General features: G+C 41.9%; 1 protein-coding gene across 4 annotated transcripts in view; it reads right to left on the reverse strand.

Annotated features, from left to right (window-relative positions):
* FBXW11 (F-box and WD repeat domain containing 11) overlaps positions 1-13,968 on the reverse strand; it is a 150,759-nt gene extending 136,791 nt beyond the window's left edge. For 3 of the 4 annotated variants that reach the window (XM_011947789.1, XM_011947788.1, XM_011947787.1), the window contains exon 1: positions 13,553-13,968. In XM_011947789.1, the coding sequence (XP_011803179.1) occupies positions 13,553-13,597 (45 nt within the window). In that variant the 5' untranslated portion in view covers positions 13,598-13,968. The remainder of the gene's footprint in view (positions 1-13,552) is intronic. The other variant, XM_011947786.1, reaches the window with a different exon arrangement.
* Between the last annotated feature and the right edge of the window lie 3,695 nt (positions 13,969-17,663).

Raw genomic sequence — 17,663 nt, forward strand, 5'->3', positions numbered from 1 at the left:
GGAACGGGGAAGGGGAAGGGGGAGGGGAGGGGAGGGGAGAGGAAGAGAAAAAAGGAGAGGGTGGTAATAACACCTCTTGGTCAACATCACATATGATCTCAGGTTCTGACCTTAGCTGTAGCCCATTATTTTATGTTGGCATTCCCATACACCAATATATACATTCTTCGGTCTATACTCTGAGTAATCATATAACTGTACTAAAGTCTAGTCAGCTACCACTGCACCTAAAAACTCCCCAATATTTCTCTCTAACCCTGCCCCCTCTAATGAACTCCAGGCCAGTATTCCTACTAGATACTTCTCTTCTTAGACAATTCATCCATAGGCAACTCAAATTCGCCATAACCCAAACTGAACTCACTTTAATATAAAGATGCCACACGGAAGCAAGGAAAATTCAACTGTTTTCTCAGAGTTGCAAAGGAACACAAAATGGATTACAGCAGTGATAAAGGAACTTTAATGAAAACAAAGGGCTTCTCAGACCTATAAGTCAAGGGTGCATTCAAGCTGAATGTACTAATCTGTCTAAAAACAAATGCCTTAATCATAAAAGGATCTGGGAAGCAACAGCAAGCAGAAGAGTTCGAGAGGCTTTGCCACAGGGAAAAACCACCATCCCTAAAAGTAAGTTGAAAGGTGTCTCAGTCCCAGGCCAGCAGAGACGTCTTTCTTCCCTGATGAAATCTTCTTATATAAAGAGAATACTCCAGTCATTTGGCTAGAGTCTTCAGGTCTCTCTGACTTGTTTGAAAAAATTAAACTAGTATATTAATTAGGACCTAGTAAGTACATCTGCCTAACAATAAACAATATACTGGGCCGGGCACAGTGGCTCACGCCTGTAATCCCAGCACTATGGAAGCCCCAGGCGGGTGGATCACAAGGTCAAGAGATCGAGACCATCCTGGCCATCAATGGTAAAACCCCCTCTCTACTAAAAATACAAAAATCAGCTGGGTGTGGTGATGTGCGCCTGTAGTCCAACTACTCAGGAGGCTGAGGCAGGAGAACTGACTGAACCTGGTAGGCGGAGGTTGCAGTGAGCCACGATCGCACCATGGCACTCCAGCCTGGCGACAGCGACAGACTGTCTCAAAAAAAAAAAAAAAGAATATACTAAACATGCCAACACATTTAAATCATCGTAAATAAATTAAGATTTAGGTTTTACACATCAGTCTTGTAAGGTTGGTTAATGTTAGTCCAACCCTGGGATAAGGGGATGTTTGAGCATGCTCAGCAGATCAAATTTCTGTGAGTATTAAACCAAGGACTGGACCTAGGATGATGGCAGGTTATAATCTCCACATGTAACTATTTAAATGTCAATTTAATTAAAATTAAGATTAAAAATTCAGTTACTTTGAGCCACACTTCAAAACTGTGCCATATTGAACAGTGCAGACACTGAACATTTCAATCATTGCAAAAAGTTCTATGGGACAGCACTGTACTAAAAGGTAACCTCGAACTAACCTATTCCAAGTTGCCTTAGGAAACAGCCTGACAGCCCTAGATGGCTAATGCAGAACCTGAGAGCTAGACTGTTTTCTACAGAAGGTAAAAAATATATAAAACTGTTTCCTTTCCTTTTGCAATGATTTCTTGAAATCAGAATATATAGTTTTAGTCTTTAGGACTTCCGCCCCTCTATTACTGGATGATACTCTCTAATCTACAGATAATATAGAATAGAGGTAAGAAGCACATTCTCTGAAGCCAGACTGCCGGGTTCGTATCTCACCTTTGTCCCTTACAAGATGTGTGATCTAGAGCATGTTATTTAACCCTTTACTCTACCCTTTAGTGTCCTCACCAGTAGGGTGGAAATAATGGTACCTACCTCATGAGGTTACTACAGGTTGAGTATCCCTAACCCAAGAATACAAAATCCAAAGTGCTCCAAAATCCAAAATGTTTTGAGTGCCAACATGACGCTCAAAGGAAATGCTCATTGAAACTTTTCGGATTTCAGATTTTAGATTAGGGATGCTGAATCAGTATACAGCAGATATTTGAAAATCTGAAAAAAATTCAAAATTCTCAACACTTCTGATCCCAAGCATTTTAGACAAGGGATACTCAACCTGTATAAGGATAAAATAAGTTTATAAGTATAAAATATCTTGAATCATGCCCAGTAAAGAATAAGTGCCCAGTGTTAACTATTACTTCTCCTACTACTACCATTACCACCACCACCACCACCACCTGACTGTCCTGACCATCCTTCAGAAGACAAGGTGAAAAATGGCTCACGCCTGTAATCCCAACAGTTCAGGAGGCCGAGTCAGGCAGATTACTTGAGGCCAGGAGTTCGACACCAGCCTGGCCAACATGGCAAAACCCCATCCCTACTAAAAATACAAAAATCAGCTGGGCACGGTGGCACGCACCTGTAATCCCAGCTACTTGGGCAGCTGAGGCACTAGAATCACTTGAACCTGGGAGGCAAAGGTTGCAGTAAGCCATAATCTCATCAGACGAGAAACATTAGCAAATGTGAAAGTATTAAATTAAACCAAGGATCACGAAGTCAGAGTGTCCATCTATAATAAAAAGAAATTTTTTTAAGATGAAAGGGAGTAGGATGTTCTCCAGAAAGAATATTAAATACTGAAAAAAGTCATGTTTTCAAGAACGTTGCCTGACAATGCCTTACTTGTAAGAATGACAAACCACAGGCCAAAAGAAGTCTACATAATGAGCTACTGAGCTATTTAAATAATAAATACTGAGGAGGAACTGAGAAGATACAGGTTTGAGTTCACTGGACCAAGTGATACTTCCCTGTATAAAGCACATCTTGATATTTAAATGCACTGTCTCTCCTATACTCCCTAAATTACCTTTATGTTCACTTGATGAACTGATTGAAGATCTGATTTTTCAGTAAGCAAGCATTTAATCATATTAAAAGATTAAAATACCATGCCAAACAATGACCCAGCATGTGTTCTTTGAGTGGAAACGTGTTGAAGAAAATCACACCTTGCTCTTACAGACAGGCAATTTGAAAATCTAAAGGTTGAAGTACAAACTTCAACAAGTGTAATAAGTCAGAAAGAGTGAGAACTTTGAGGACACCTAATAACAAGTTTAAAGCTTGGTTCTACCATTTACCAGCTGCATGACCTGAGAAACTGGCACTTTATGCTTATGAGCTCCATTTCACTAGCTGTAAAACGCAGGTGAAGCACTGTGCCAATGACGTACTATAGGTAAAGTGCATACAAAGGTAACTGGCATGCAGCACATGCTCTCAATAAGCAGTTGCTACAGTTAGTAAACCTCCCCAAGAAGACCCTCCAAGAGACCTCAGAATAAAATCACTTTACGTGAAATTGCAAAAAATATTTTGACCGGGTATTAACTATTATATAAATCATGTGAGAATGCCTCAAAGTTACCATTTGTTTTCCATATTTTACAAGCTATTCCCTAAACAATATATGTCCCTGTTTACTGTATTTCCTATTAGACTATGAATAAAAACTATTTGGGCTTAAAATAAAAATAACTGAGTTAGGCGTGGTGGCTCATGTCTGTAATCCCAACACTTTGGAAGGCCAAGGCAGGCAAATCACTTGAGCCCAGGAGTTCAAGACCAGTCTGGGCAACATGGCGAGATCCTGTCTCTACAAAAAAGAAATTAGCTGAGCATGGCGACACATGCCTGTGGTCCCAGCTACCTGAGAGGATGAGGCGGGAAGATCGTGTGAGGCCAAGAGGTCAAGGCTGCAGTAAGCCATGTTCATGCTACTGCAGTCCAGCCTGGGCAACAGAATTTCTCAAAATAATAATAACTGCACTTCTTACAGTAAAACAAAGTTTTTACCAGCAATTCAGCCACATATACCTTCACTGATCCACACCCAAACATGGTCAAACATGACACTACGTACAAACATCTAATATTTCTCCCTTTCCCTATTAATGGACAAAAGAAATCAGGAAAAATATTTTTCAAAATTTCTTTCAGCGAGTTGAGTTCCACAAAACAAAACAATACAGGGTAATTGCTTACCTGGAAAATATTTTGTACTTCAGATCCACCAATCCAGAATGAATGGGGGTTTTCCCTTTCAGACTAGTCTGAGAAAAGACAGCAGTCAAGCATCTTCCAAGATTCTTTCCGTTTACTGTATCCAGCTTTCTTCAACAAAATCCCAAACATGCACTTCGGTAACTGTTGAAAGACAGAAAGCAATCCATACACCCACCATGGCACCAGCAGCAAAGGACAGCCTCCAAGAAATGGAAGGAAGGGTCAATGGAATGGTGGATCTGAAGCACAGGAAAAAAGTTATAACCCCTGAGTCAGCTATTTGGCAGAAAATGCCTGCAGCAGCATTCCTCATCTCTGTGTTGAAAGGATACAAAACTCATAACAAATAGTGGAACATCCCTAATATTAATATTTGCTCATGACTAAATAGCGTGCAACTTCCAAATGAGAGCAGCTAAAAAAACTTACCCTATCATCCATATAAATTGTCCTAGATCACTTGGCTACACTGAACTTTCTTATCCATTTTCTAAGATAGCTCCTCCACCATTATAAAAAGTTTGTCAGCCAAAAATAATGATATGAGAGGGCTCAAATCTCTACCATGAAGATATTTATTTACGTACCTAACAAAGAAATGTTTTGGTTTGCTACATATAAGACATCCTATCTACATATTACCCAAATCCTCTACCTAAAATATAGTGTGCTTCAAAACATATAACTTAAGAGTGAACTTCTGACTCAATAAAGGCCAGTCCCGTACAATGGCCAATCATCAGAGAAACTGGGAAGAATCATAAAGAATGCTAATAAACAATTTACTAGGTGACACTATTAAATATTAAGTCCTATCCACATTATATCAACATGCTTTTTCTACCATATCAGACTGCAAATTCTAAACAAACTAAAAGGGAGAGAGAAAAGGCATTCAACAGGACAACAAAGATAAAAACAAAAAGACTGAACTTACTCGAACATAAATTTGCTACTTCCTCAATTGCTACATTACAGCCAAAATGCTCCTGCAGTAATTATAGTAATATCCACCTTATTGAAGAGCTACTAATTGGCCAAGTCCTTCACATTAATTACCCATATTTAATTCTCAAAAAAGATGAGCAGAAAGAAGTTACCTGTCCAAAGTCTCACATCTACTAGGTAGTAGAGCCCATGACCTTTCCATGGAGCACTATGGACTCCACAGTTCAAGGGTCAGAAAGCCCACGATTTCTGAGAGAGGAGAAGAAATCAAGCTTTACTCTCAAAGGTCCTAAATTAATTAACATGAAAATGGAGTACTATGAAAATACAGAAGAGTAAATATTTCAGCCTAGATTAATCAGTTGGGCCATCCTGAACGGGTTAATTCCCTAGATCTTGCCACTTAAAAAAGCATTTAATTAACAAAAAGCCATGCAATTCTAAGGCCCAAGATATTTTTTTTCTTTTCTTTTCTTTTCTTTTCTCTTTTTTAAGTAGAGACAGGGTTTCACCGCCCAGGCTGGCCTCAAACTCCTTAGCTCAAGCGATCTGCCTACCTTGGCCTCCCAAAGGGCTGGGATTACAGGTGTGAGCCCCCATGCCCAGCCTAAAACCTACAACATTAATGCTAAAACAAAACACATTATAGGCTGGGCTGGGTGGTTCACACCTATAGTCCCAACACTTTGGGAGGCCAAGGCGGGCGGATCACTTGAGGTCAGGAGTTTGAGGCCATTCTGACCTACATGGTGAAACCCTGCCTCTACTAAAAATACAAAAATTAGCTGGGCCTGGTGGCACATGCCTACAATCCCAGCTACCTGGGAGGCTGAGGAAGGAGAATCACTTGAACTGGGGAGACAGAGGTTGCAGTGAGCCGAGATCGTGCCACTGTACTCCAGCCTGGGCTACCAAGCAAGATTCCATCTCAAAAAAAAAAAAAAAAAGATTGTGGCAAGACACACTATAATGGTACTCAAGTAGTCTTTGTGTTTAGCAGCAAAGATTGTAACTGTGACAAAGAATCTCAAATCCAGCTGAACCCAAGTAATTTTTAAAGTCTAAGATGTGTTGACAGTCCACAGGCAATGACTCTTAAAGATGTTCTGATTGTTCATATTGTAGGTAAAGCAATTAAAGTGACTGAAATGCCGGTCTATGATTAACCTCACCATAACAATCAGATGAAAATACCTTAAGACTCACAACTTTAAGGAGATCACAAAAGTAAAATCCCAAGCAAATAATGAGGTCTCAAGTTTTTCCCATTAAGTGGTACTACTCTTAAGCCTAAGAATAAACTGGAAACCCAATTTTGACAAAAGTAGCTAGTGAACTACAGCCAGTAGCTAACTGCTAAAACAGTATACTATGCTTTTCAAGGTACAACTATCCAAAATGCAAAACAAGTTATAGCAAAACACAACCACAGCAATTTGACTAACAGACTCATTTCTGGACCTCTTGAATCCTCAGGCTTTTCTCCTGTACTAGTGAGTTAATTTTTCTCCCTTCCCTTAAAAAAATATTTATATATATATATATATATATATATATATTTCTTCAATGCCTAATTGCTGGCAGGCCTTAGGCTAGTAATACAAAGATTAACAGATGCCAAGTGAGGAGTGTCAGGACTGAGTTCTTCCTGCCCCTCTGCCCCCTTTCTCTTTGAATCTATCATGTAGTCATTTCAGAGAGCCAAAATATATTTCACTGTTAGTTACCAAAACCGGTTCAATGTTCTCAAGTTAACTCCTAAAAAAATAAACATTAAAAATTACTCAAGTTCCTTTTCCACAATAGTAGAACCTTAGTCTTTCTTTTTCTTCTGTGGATCAGAGGTTTTTTATTATACAATAGTTTCCTACATTCAATATACTTATATTTACATACCTCTCTATCACAAGCCAAAGAGCCAAAGCTTTTTTTTTTTTTTCATTTTTCATGTTAATGTCCCAGTGTTTCTACTTCACAGCTTTCCATTTTGTGAAGATCTTCATTGTTGACTCAACCTGAGAGGGAATTTCCTAAAAATGCTTCCTGCTGACATCACAGAACTCTTCCATCTTTTAGTTTCATTAAAACAGTAAGAACCAGGTTAGAGACACCCTACTGGATTGTCAGGTCTTCCTGGTCTGTCTCTCATTTGCCTACAAAGACAAACTTCCTCAACTAACCAAGGGTAACAAGCACATTCTTAACCAACAAGTTTCTTCCCCCATTGTCAACTAATTCAATGAACAATACAACTTATAAGGAAATCTTGTATGAATTCTCATTGCTTATTCTGTTAAGGTCAAAACCATCAGCTTTGATGATAAGAATAAGAATTCAAAAATCACAATTTGTCATTCTAAACTAAACCGATTAAACATAAATCCCAATGGTCAATGTCAACATAAACTAATCACCAGTCTCTTTCTGTCAGGATACCAGGTATAAAAATAGGACTGGTGGGGTTCTCTCTGTAGTTACAGCATAGACCTAATTACGCCAAATTGGTAGTCATTGTAATAGTATCTCCCAGATTTTTCAAGACAGTATTGACTCTGTATGATTTCATTGTTTCTCCCAAAGATGGCTCATTAAATGTATGGCTAAAAGCAACTAAATATTAGTCTTCTGTAAAGCCTCACAAATAAATACATGCGCAACTCAGGAGAAAAAAATAAAAACCTTTTCCACACCACCTGTCTTGACTTTGCTTTAAGGTCCCTGTACTTCTGGGGGAAGTTAGTATGGTCAGCATTTGAAGAAAAGCAAGCCTCTGCAAAGTCCTTTCACACACCTCTCTCATATAATCCTCCCAACAACTCAGACCAATACCTAAGTTTTCTTATTTTTACATATAATAAAATCATACTGCAGAAAGGTTACCTTTCTTTAGGTCACACAGCTAGCAAGTGACAGAGCTAGGATACAAACTCAGGTGTTGCACTTCAAAGCCCATGCCCTTTCTGCTAAATCACGCTCTTCTAAGGTCATGGAGCCCTTGGAGCTGATCAACTATTTGGCAAACCTGCACCTACTGATGCAAAAAGTATTCAGTTTCCTCAATTCTTTGCTAACAACCACTCTCTGAGTTCTATGTAAATCAATCTGTATGTGTGGAAAGTCTGTAAATAAAGGTTACTGTGTCTATGGACGTCCTATGAACCACACACCACCCACCTCTTCCCCCTCCCCATCTTACTTCTCTATTCATCTCTACCTTTGTCTTAAGATATTCAAAAGGAAATCTTAAAAGGTTTCACTGCACGAAAAAAAGAAAATCTAACATTAATTTAAATCCACATTGAGCACTTATGTGCTGAGCCCTGTGAAGGGGTAACAGGGCAATCAAACACAGCCTCTAGAAGAAGAGTTTAGGCGCAACCACAAGTTTTTATAATATAGAGGATGACATAAGTCCCATAAAACTTAGGAACTGATTATTGTGTGGATTAGTAATGTGGGTGAAAATGCTTAGAAAAGAGGATAGTTAAGACACAGGCAAAAGGCATTAATGTCTGAAAATGATCACCAGGAAAATTCAACCCAACATTTCCTGAAGGCCTACCACAAAGAAGACGCCGTGTGGTATGAAGGAACAGTGTGTCACAGGAAGATAAATACGGCCCCAGCCCTTCCCATGAGGAGTTTATCATTCAACAGAGGACACGAACAGGTAACTATAATACAAGCCTGAAATATGTTAAGTGCTACAGGATAAATACAAAGTACCAGAATTCATTCATTTCATTTAACAATGAGTGTCATATAGGCAGTGCTATATAGACACAAAAACAAGATGGTATCTGCTACCATAATATAAACTGACATCAAAACAGGTGGCACCTATTGTGTTTTATTGGGGGTGGATAGGACTTCATCAGCATAAATGAAGGAAAAGATTGCTGAGATGTAACCTGAGCCAATTTGGCCAGAGAACCACCTATTAGATCCTTTTGATAAACATCAGTAGCCTTCAATAAACGGGCTTAGGTCCATTTCTATTGATGCTGACAAAGGAAACGTGTGAACAGAATTTGGAAGACCATGGTCCTCCATGTGTTGGCTAGAATATACAGCAAGCAAGGACAGTAGGCAGAAAAGCCATAAAGGAGAAGGGAATAGAAAGGAAGATTGGAATTGGAATCACTAGGACTTGAAATGCTTCCTTTTCTATGAAGAACAAATATCACAAGGTGGAATCCAGGATCCCACAGATCGTACAAGGCAGATAATTTTGTTTCTAGAATTCATAGGCTCAAACAACACTAGTAAAAGGCATATATGTGCTGTTTTGTGAATCTATGTAATGGCCAAGTGATTCTCCTGGGCTAGCTCTGTTTGCAGGAGACAGACTATAGCAGTCAAGAGCCCAGAATGCCAAGATTTGTGTGCAGGAACATGTTTATCCATGTCAAATCTGAAAGGATATCCAACCTACTGCAAAATCAGGGGCAAAAATTGATATATTTGGGCCACAGCCTCTTTAGGCAGGACAATGAGGTCCATATATTTTATATAAATTTGTGTGTGTGTGTGGTTTATTCATTTGGACCCTATTGAAACCTGTGTCCACTGAGTGTGCATTCAGTAAGTCAGCACCTCTAGTGGTGTGCTACATGAGGAGAGGGATGGTGACAAAGTGATATCCAGTTTCTTGATGAAGTCACTAAACAACCCCACTTACCCCCTTAGAAAGTCAATGACAGGAAGAAAAAAAATGATCCAAAAAGAAAACAAGACATTTCCAGCAACCTCATTTATTTATTTATTTATTTATTATTTATTTATTTTTTTGAGAGCGTCTTGCTCTGTTACCCAGGCTGGAGTGCAGTGGCACAATCATAGCTCACTGCAACCTCAAACTTCTTGGCTCAAGAGATCCTCCCCACCTCAGGCTCCTGAGTAGTAGGGACTATAGGAGTGCACCACTATGCCTGGCTAATTTTTTTTATTTTTTGTAGAGACAGGGTCTTGCTATGTTGCCTAGGCTGGTCTCAAACTCCTGGGCTCAAGCAATCCTCCCACCTCCTAAAGTGCTGGGATTGCAGGCATGAGCCACCGCACCTGCCCACACCTTCTTAATAAGGATCAGTGTATTTTAACCTATATTACTTCATTCAACAAGTAATACAGCCACTTAAGAGATAAGACAGAAAGGAAATAACTCACTTAAGGTCACTTAGCAAAAAGGGAAGTCATTTACCAATTAATTATAAACCGTCCATTAATTGTGTAAAGGGAAGAGGGGATTCACTCACACCTGTAGAGGAGGCAGGCTCGCCTTTCCTAAAGTGATAGCACCAATTTCTGCTGTTTGCTTACAGGGTAATCTAATCATCTTTCTCTTCCAATCAGAAGCTCTTGTGAGTGCTTTCTAGTGATAAGTGACTGAAAATCAAGTCATATTCCTAACTCAAGGGCTGTTAAATACCATGTGATACATATTGTACAGTTCTCATTCTTCCCAATGAAGTCCACTGAACATAGCCTGATACACTTTACATATTTCCAAAATGAATGACTACTTTTCTACCTCATTCATAAGGCGTATTTTACCAAACTCAGAAGTTTGGAAAAACAGGCCCACTAACAGGTATAGCACCAGGCCAATAAAAGGCCCTAACAGTCATCTGGTGGTTAAATTATTTACCATTAGTAACTGTAAATTCTGGGTCTAAATTAAGAGTTTATAGATTTAAATAATACTAAAATCTGAATCCTATAGAGCGGGTCAGTAGGAGAAGCACCCTTTGTGGACCCAGGCCTCAGGCAGGGATAGGAGTCAAAGTGGGGGGTTATATTTTAGAAATTTAATTATTCTGCTATTACCAGCTTTATTTCCTAATATACTTATCAAAAATGCAAGGAAAAGCAGAAGAATCAATATTAAGGAAAGTAGAGGGATGAAGATTAGAAAAGGGACATAACCAAGAAGTCTGTTTCCTCTTTTTAATACAGCACACTTTGGAATAGCAAATGAAAGTTATCTTGTTAAGCATTAAGTGCCAAACTGGTACAAGCAGCACAATCACAAATATTTGAGTACTGAAGCTGACTCATAAAAATCTAAAAATATTTCATGCTTTAGGCTTTCAAAACACCATCAGTTTAACCCCTTTTCTTCCATCAATCGGATTATCTTGAAACCAACGTAAAAAATATTTTTAACCCAGTTCTGGAAACTGTAATTTAAACGCAGTGAAAACAGAAAGCCACATGCAATTAGATTCTAAGGTATTATCATTCCTACATTTGATTCTGGATTTACTCAGTCAGTTGTTAAGCACCTGTGCTATTTTACTAAAATAAATACATATATTTAATTTACGATAAGGGTTGTCTAAGAGTCTTAACTGGTATCCCTTTCAGGAAATATCAAAATCCTTAAATAAAAGGCCATTTTAAAATTAATCGTAATATAACTGAACTCTTTGTTAAATTTTCTAAGAATTCCAGTTTAAATCCCAGTTTACAATGTCCTTAACAGGCTGAAATCTCTTTTCAGATCAAATCTAAGTGCTATCATGTAAAATCAACACTTTTTAAGTTATAAGCATAGGAAGCCAGTGAATTTAGGCCAAAGGTTTTTTTGTTTTCTTGGGTTTTTGTTTGTTTGTTTGTTTGTTTTTTACCATACACTGACTTGGGTTACAATGTATTTCTTATAATTCTTTTGAAAACAAATACATTTTCGTTATTTTTAAAAGGAATAGAAATGGAAGGAGCTGGGAACAGCCAATTTCAAAGAGTCACCAAGTTACAATTTTTCGATATGAAGTACTTCTGTTGTAAGTACATGCATTGTGTGTACATTTTTAAGAATATGTAATATACTTAGTCGATTTAAGATATTTACCAAAATAACCCACTACAAAAGTTACAGAATACCAAACACTTGACTACAAGTATGATAAATTATGCTGAAAAGGAAAAATCACTCAGCATGTGACATTATCCCTTTGAAAACAACCCCACGTGCACACACACATGCACGCAAAAATCAAAAACTATCAGTTTCTCTTTTTTCCTCCTAGTTTTCAAGAATGCTAGAGAAGTCAAGTTCTGTGAATTACGCAAAGGACAGCAAACATTAAACTGCCTCCATATTTATGCTACCGTACTTCCATTTTTAAAGCAAGCATCTCAACTCCCCAGACACCATCATCCACAGAAACCATGCAGCTATCCAACAGACTTTCAGTGTCACCATTTATTATTTATAGCGTTAAATGGGGGAAGTGGCTCTGATGTCACCAACCCTACTCAGTGGAATCACTGACTCAATAAACATTTTCACATTGAAGAAAATCTGGCTAGGAAAACATTTTGCTGGGTTAAGTAGATTCTTCCACCTCTCTCCTCTCAACCCTGGGGAAGAAGTTGTTACCGTGTTAGGAGAGATACAAAGAAACTGTCAAGGCTTCCACAGGAAGAAATCCTGGACATGTCCATTTGCTGATGCAGACTTCCTCTTCCCAACTCTCCAGAGCCCAGTTTGATTTCCCTAATGCTCACATTGGCAGGTAATATCTGCCATATTTTATTTCTTCCACCAAATCATCCACCAATTAGCAAATTCTTCACTTCTAGCCACTCTCTCACGGTCCTGTTCCTAAAAACCCCTTCTGGCTTCAAATCCTAAAGCTTCGGAGGAGGGTGGAGAGTGTCCACGGACCGGGGAGTCTGGCCTGACTGCCAGTGGTTTCTAACAGAAGAGTGGTGGCTTCCCCCGGGGGCCAAGGATTCCCCTTTTTTTCTTTCTGAGAAGAAAGAACTCGCGGCAGTGATGAGGATGGCTCCCTCCCCACTCATCCCCAATTTCCCAAAGCAGCTCTGGAAAACGTGAAGTTACGGCTTCTCTTTCCTGGAGGATGGAATCCAGAGTACCTGGGGCCTTGCTATGCAAACATCCCTCTCCGCCGGGTAGGAAACCCTTTGTCCGAGAAGTCGGACACCACAAGGGCCCGGGAAAGAGGCCTCCTTATCCGCCACAGCTTCAAACCCGAAAGCTCCCTGCCCCCCAGCTCTGTAGGGCCTATCCTGGCATCCACACAGACCTAGGCTGGGGAGTGGGTGCTGAGACCCCTCCTAGGACGCGGAGGCCCAGGCGGCCCTGACCCATCTCCTCCGTACTCCTTCCCACCACCTCACTCGGCCTGAGCGGGGCTTGCAAGCGCGGTGCGGGCCTGGGCCGAAACAGAGGAAAGAAAAAAAAATCCCTTTCTAAAAGAAGGAGAATGGGGTGCTAGAGCGAGTGCGACCTAGGTCTACAGCATAAACGAGCGAGGGTCGTCCGAAAGCTGGGACCGGAGACGGGACAGGGGGTGGGGGAGAAACGAGGGGCATAGAGGGGGCCGGGCCAGGACCGGCCGGAGATGTCGAGGGATCAGAGGAGCCCGCGCCGGGTCCAAGGCCAGGGAAGACTGGGGGCCGAGGTCTGGGCCGAGGCTTCTGGGAAGGGCCAGAGCCTGCCTCGCACCGGACGTTGAGGTGGGCAGGCCCGCCCGGGGCCGGACGGACGGAAGCACAGACGGTCCAGCGGGCCGCACTCACCATGAGCTCGATGGTCTTGTCCTCAATCACCGAGTCGGGCTCCATGGCGGCCCCGGCGGCCCCGCCTCGCTCTCCCCGCGCAGCAGCGAACGGCCCGGGCGGAGGAGGCGACGGCGGAGGCGGCAGAGGCGGAGGCGGCTATCGCACCCACTCTAGCTGCCAGCCCGCCCGGGCCGCCGGCAGCTCCGCCCTCCCCCTCGGCGAACGCAGTACGCAGAGCACGGACTACACCTCCCAGCAGGCGCCGCGGCCCGCAGAGCGTTGTGGGACCAAGCCTCTGACACTGGGCTGCTGGCTGTTGGCAGCCCGAAGCTGAACTCCGAGCTGACAGTAGCACTGGACTGTGGACGTAGGACTTGCACACCTGAAGAGTTAAGAGCTTGCTCATGGTAGGGCCTCGAGAGCGCCACGACTACGTGTCCCAGAAAGCCGTGCGCCCGGGTTCTCTTTCCGGCTAGCTTCTCCTGACTTCCTGGCAGCCCAAGGCTGCCCAGACCGGGACGGAAACTCCGAGGCAACTCCTCACTTGTCGGAGATCCTGCTTGTGCGACCCATTTCCGCACATGCGCGGTCCGTGCCGCAGTGCCCACTCGACGCCTAGGTAGCTGCGCTTCCCGTCCACCAGTGTCTGGTGGTAGGGACAGGTGGTGGAGACAGGTGGGTTCTAGGGGCGTTAGGAAGGTGTATAGGCCTGGGGCTCAGATGTGAAGGGACCAGCGAGTGAGAGAAACTCTGCCCGGAGAAGAGGCTCTGAGAGGATGGGCATCCCAGGAGTGAGGGTTTCGAGATTTCTTCGGGAAAATGGGGGTTTGGGGAAATGTGCTGTGGTGCTGTCTGTATGTCACACGATCTACGAGGAGCTAAGAGATTAAAGGGAACCTGCGTATATCGAACCCCTTATTCATTCTTTCAGAAAATGATTATTTTTTAAGCATCCAGCTTCTGCTGCGTACCGTTCTAGGCACTGAGAAACAGCTCTGAACATGAGAGACAGTGCCCCTGTTCTCATGGAGCTTAATTCTGGTAGAGGGACGACAGACATTAACCGAAAGAGTGGCTAAGAAGGAACACACAAGCGGAGACTGCTTCTAGTGAACTCAGCCTCTAACTCTGTGTAACTTAGGTCTGTCAGTGCCCTCTAACCAAATCCCACCAGGAACACAAGGATCGTTGAACAAACTGGGTTTATTACTGGTTGCAGTGACTGAGAACACACATTGAGGAAAGATGGGGCTCTCGGTAAGAGTTGTTAGTGATTTGGGAGAGTTTTAAGGAAGTGAAAGCTTCAGTGGATTAGATACTGTCAGGAAGAGAGGGTCGTTCCATGATTGAGCCTCTCAGTTCATCTTATCTAGAGGAAGGGAATTCTAGATTGAGGTAAAAGCTTGTACAGGTAAAGAAACAGCAGCTTGGCGGGGCGCGGTGGCTCACGCCTGTAGTCCCAGCACTTTGGTAGACCGAGGCAGGCGAATTGCTTGAGCCCAGGAGTTCCAGACCAGCCTGGGCAACATGGTGAAACTCGTCTCTACAAAAAATACAAAAATGAACCGGGCCTAGTGGTGCCCGCCTGCTATCTCAGTTACTTGGGAAGCTGAGGTGGGAGTATCGCTTGAGCCCAAGAAGTGGAGGTTTCAGTGAATGGAGATCGCCCCACTCCACTGTACCCTGAGTGATGGAGCCAGACCTTGTCTCAAAAACGGGAAAAAAAAAAATGCACCAGCAACTCCCTCATATTAGCCAAGTGGGGATGTTGAGTCATTTTTTGTGGTTTGGACAATCATCAGGTTTTATCTTTTTATCTGTGTTTAGACCTGATTACAGAGTGGTCTTGTATTTGTCTAGATCTATCATGGTCACAGAGTGACCTCGTCTGATGTTGATGTTCTTTGGAATTGTTTTTGTTCTACAGGAAAATACAAAGCCAAGCTATAAGGGCCAGGCTATGGTCTAGTAACATCATGGCGTGTCTGATTGTACCAGGCCAGCTTCCAGATATCAGAGGCTGCTTTTCACTTTCTCAAATTGTTTTTGCATTCTCTGCACCTATAAAGTGAAAGGGGCTGGATGACCTAGAAATCTTCCCATTACCAAGGACCAAGCTACAGTAATTTGCATGCATTCAGGACACAGTATAAGTTCCCTGCAGGTAGACTTTGAAGTTTCATAGTCCTTACCTGGTGCTTTTCACCAAGGGAATTGAAAGAAAAGCAATAGAAAGAGCACAGAATTGGAAAGTTCTTGCCACTGTCATGCTATCTGAATTTCACCAGGTCCCTTCCACTATGGCCCTTAGGACATTCATTAGTAGAACAAAGGAGTTAGATATGACCTCTGTTTCAGTTACCTATTGCAACACAACAAACCGCTCAAGACTTAGTAGCTTAGAATAACAATGGTTTATTATGATTTTACAATTGTGTGAGCTAACCCGGGCCCGGGCCCACATGGTATTAGCTGAGGTTACAAATCGGGCTGCAATCAGCTGGGATCTCATTCAAAATGACTTCATCCTCTAGGGCCTCTCCACCATGTGGCTTTTTATCAGTCAAACGTCTGCATAGTGACTTGAGAAAGGACAAGCGCCCGTGAACAAATGCTTATCAAACCTCTGGTTGCACCACACTTGGTAATGTCCCACTGACCAAAACTAGTAGTATGGCCAAACCCATAGTTAGTGTAGGAAGGGATTGTACAGGGGTATAAAAACAGGCATGGGGTAGGAGTCGCACCTGGATGTGACTCCTCACATACATATGTTTATCCTACACCATCTCTTTTACTGTTTTGAAAAATTGATAGTTTCAGGTTTTAAAAATCTGAATTTCCAGCTTTTCTTGAAAAATTAGAATATCTGACAATTAGATCTACATGGCAACAATATGCAGGGGTTAAAATAGCAACTACACCTTTATTTAACCGTATATTCTATGGTTTTTCACAGTTGCCATCACTCCTTTTTGTCTTATATGTGCATGCTTCACTCATTTAAGTTGCATCCCTAACCTGTATAGGTATTTGAGTTTGCATCCCCTGGCATTGGAACTGTCGTGGAGATAAATCAAGGCTTCTGTCCTTTTATTAAAATCATATCCCTGGGAGCATGGAGAGGGGCTGCCATCTCTGTGGCTGCACCATGATCTACCAAAAAAAAAAAAAGAAAATTGTGTCCTGCCTTAAAAGGAAAAAAGTACTAATATTATTAGGTCAAATTCCAGGAGCTCAGTGGGGTTAAAAACTCATACATAGGAATTAGCCAAGTATAGTGGCTCACACTTGTAGCTCCAACTACTTGGGAGGCTGAGGTGGGAGGATCACTTGAGTCTGAGAGGTTAAGGGTGCAGTGAGCCATGATTGCACCACTGTATTCCAGCCTGGGTGAAAGAATGACCAGCTTGGGTACCAGACCAGCTTCCGTGACAAAACAAGACCCTGTCTCAAAACAACAACAATTAAAAAAAAAAAAAAAACCCCACTGTATATATGGTAAAAAGAAGTCCTATCCAAGCTATAAAAGAGCCTAGCCCAGCGAAGGCTTTATCACCTTGCTCTCACCTCTTCTCAAAGAACTCAGGTGCTCTTATTGCTTCAGGCTTGATGGCAGCTGTTGATTAGATTTGGTCGTAGACAAAGGCAGAACACCTTGAGGCATATTTCCCACAGTGTTTCAGATAGCTCTTGGCTGAGATTTGCAAGACATGATCATAACAAAGTGATTCCCCTGAGGTCCCATTCAGAACCCAGAGTTGCTTAGATTGTAGAAAGGCACAATGGTGCATAACATAAACTGTATACAATGTAACACTCCTGCTGGGGTCTCAGGACAGCACTCTGTAATCAAATACATTCTTCTGCAGCAGAACATGTATGTGCCTGTCATCAATTTATAACCTCATAGCTCCAAATCTACCCTTCTTTTCCATGCTTGGAGATACTGGAGCAGGATCCTGTAAATATTTCTCTGGCAGCTGGCACTGTGTTTAACTCTGTCAGTAGAGAGCACTAGAGGAACACAGCAGAATGAAGGGCTTCTCATCCTGGTTCCAGTGTACTTTCTTTTCCTTCTTGCTCTGTGGCACATGACAGCAAATGGCTTATAGAACCATCCCTTCCT

This window comes from Colobus angolensis, unplaced genomic scaffold (assembly GCF_000951035.1).
Source record: "Colobus angolensis palliatus isolate OR3802 unplaced genomic scaffold, Cang.pa_1.0 Scaffold27, whole genome shotgun sequence".
Taxonomy (NCBI): domain Eukaryota; kingdom Metazoa; phylum Chordata; class Mammalia; order Primates; family Cercopithecidae; genus Colobus; species Colobus angolensis.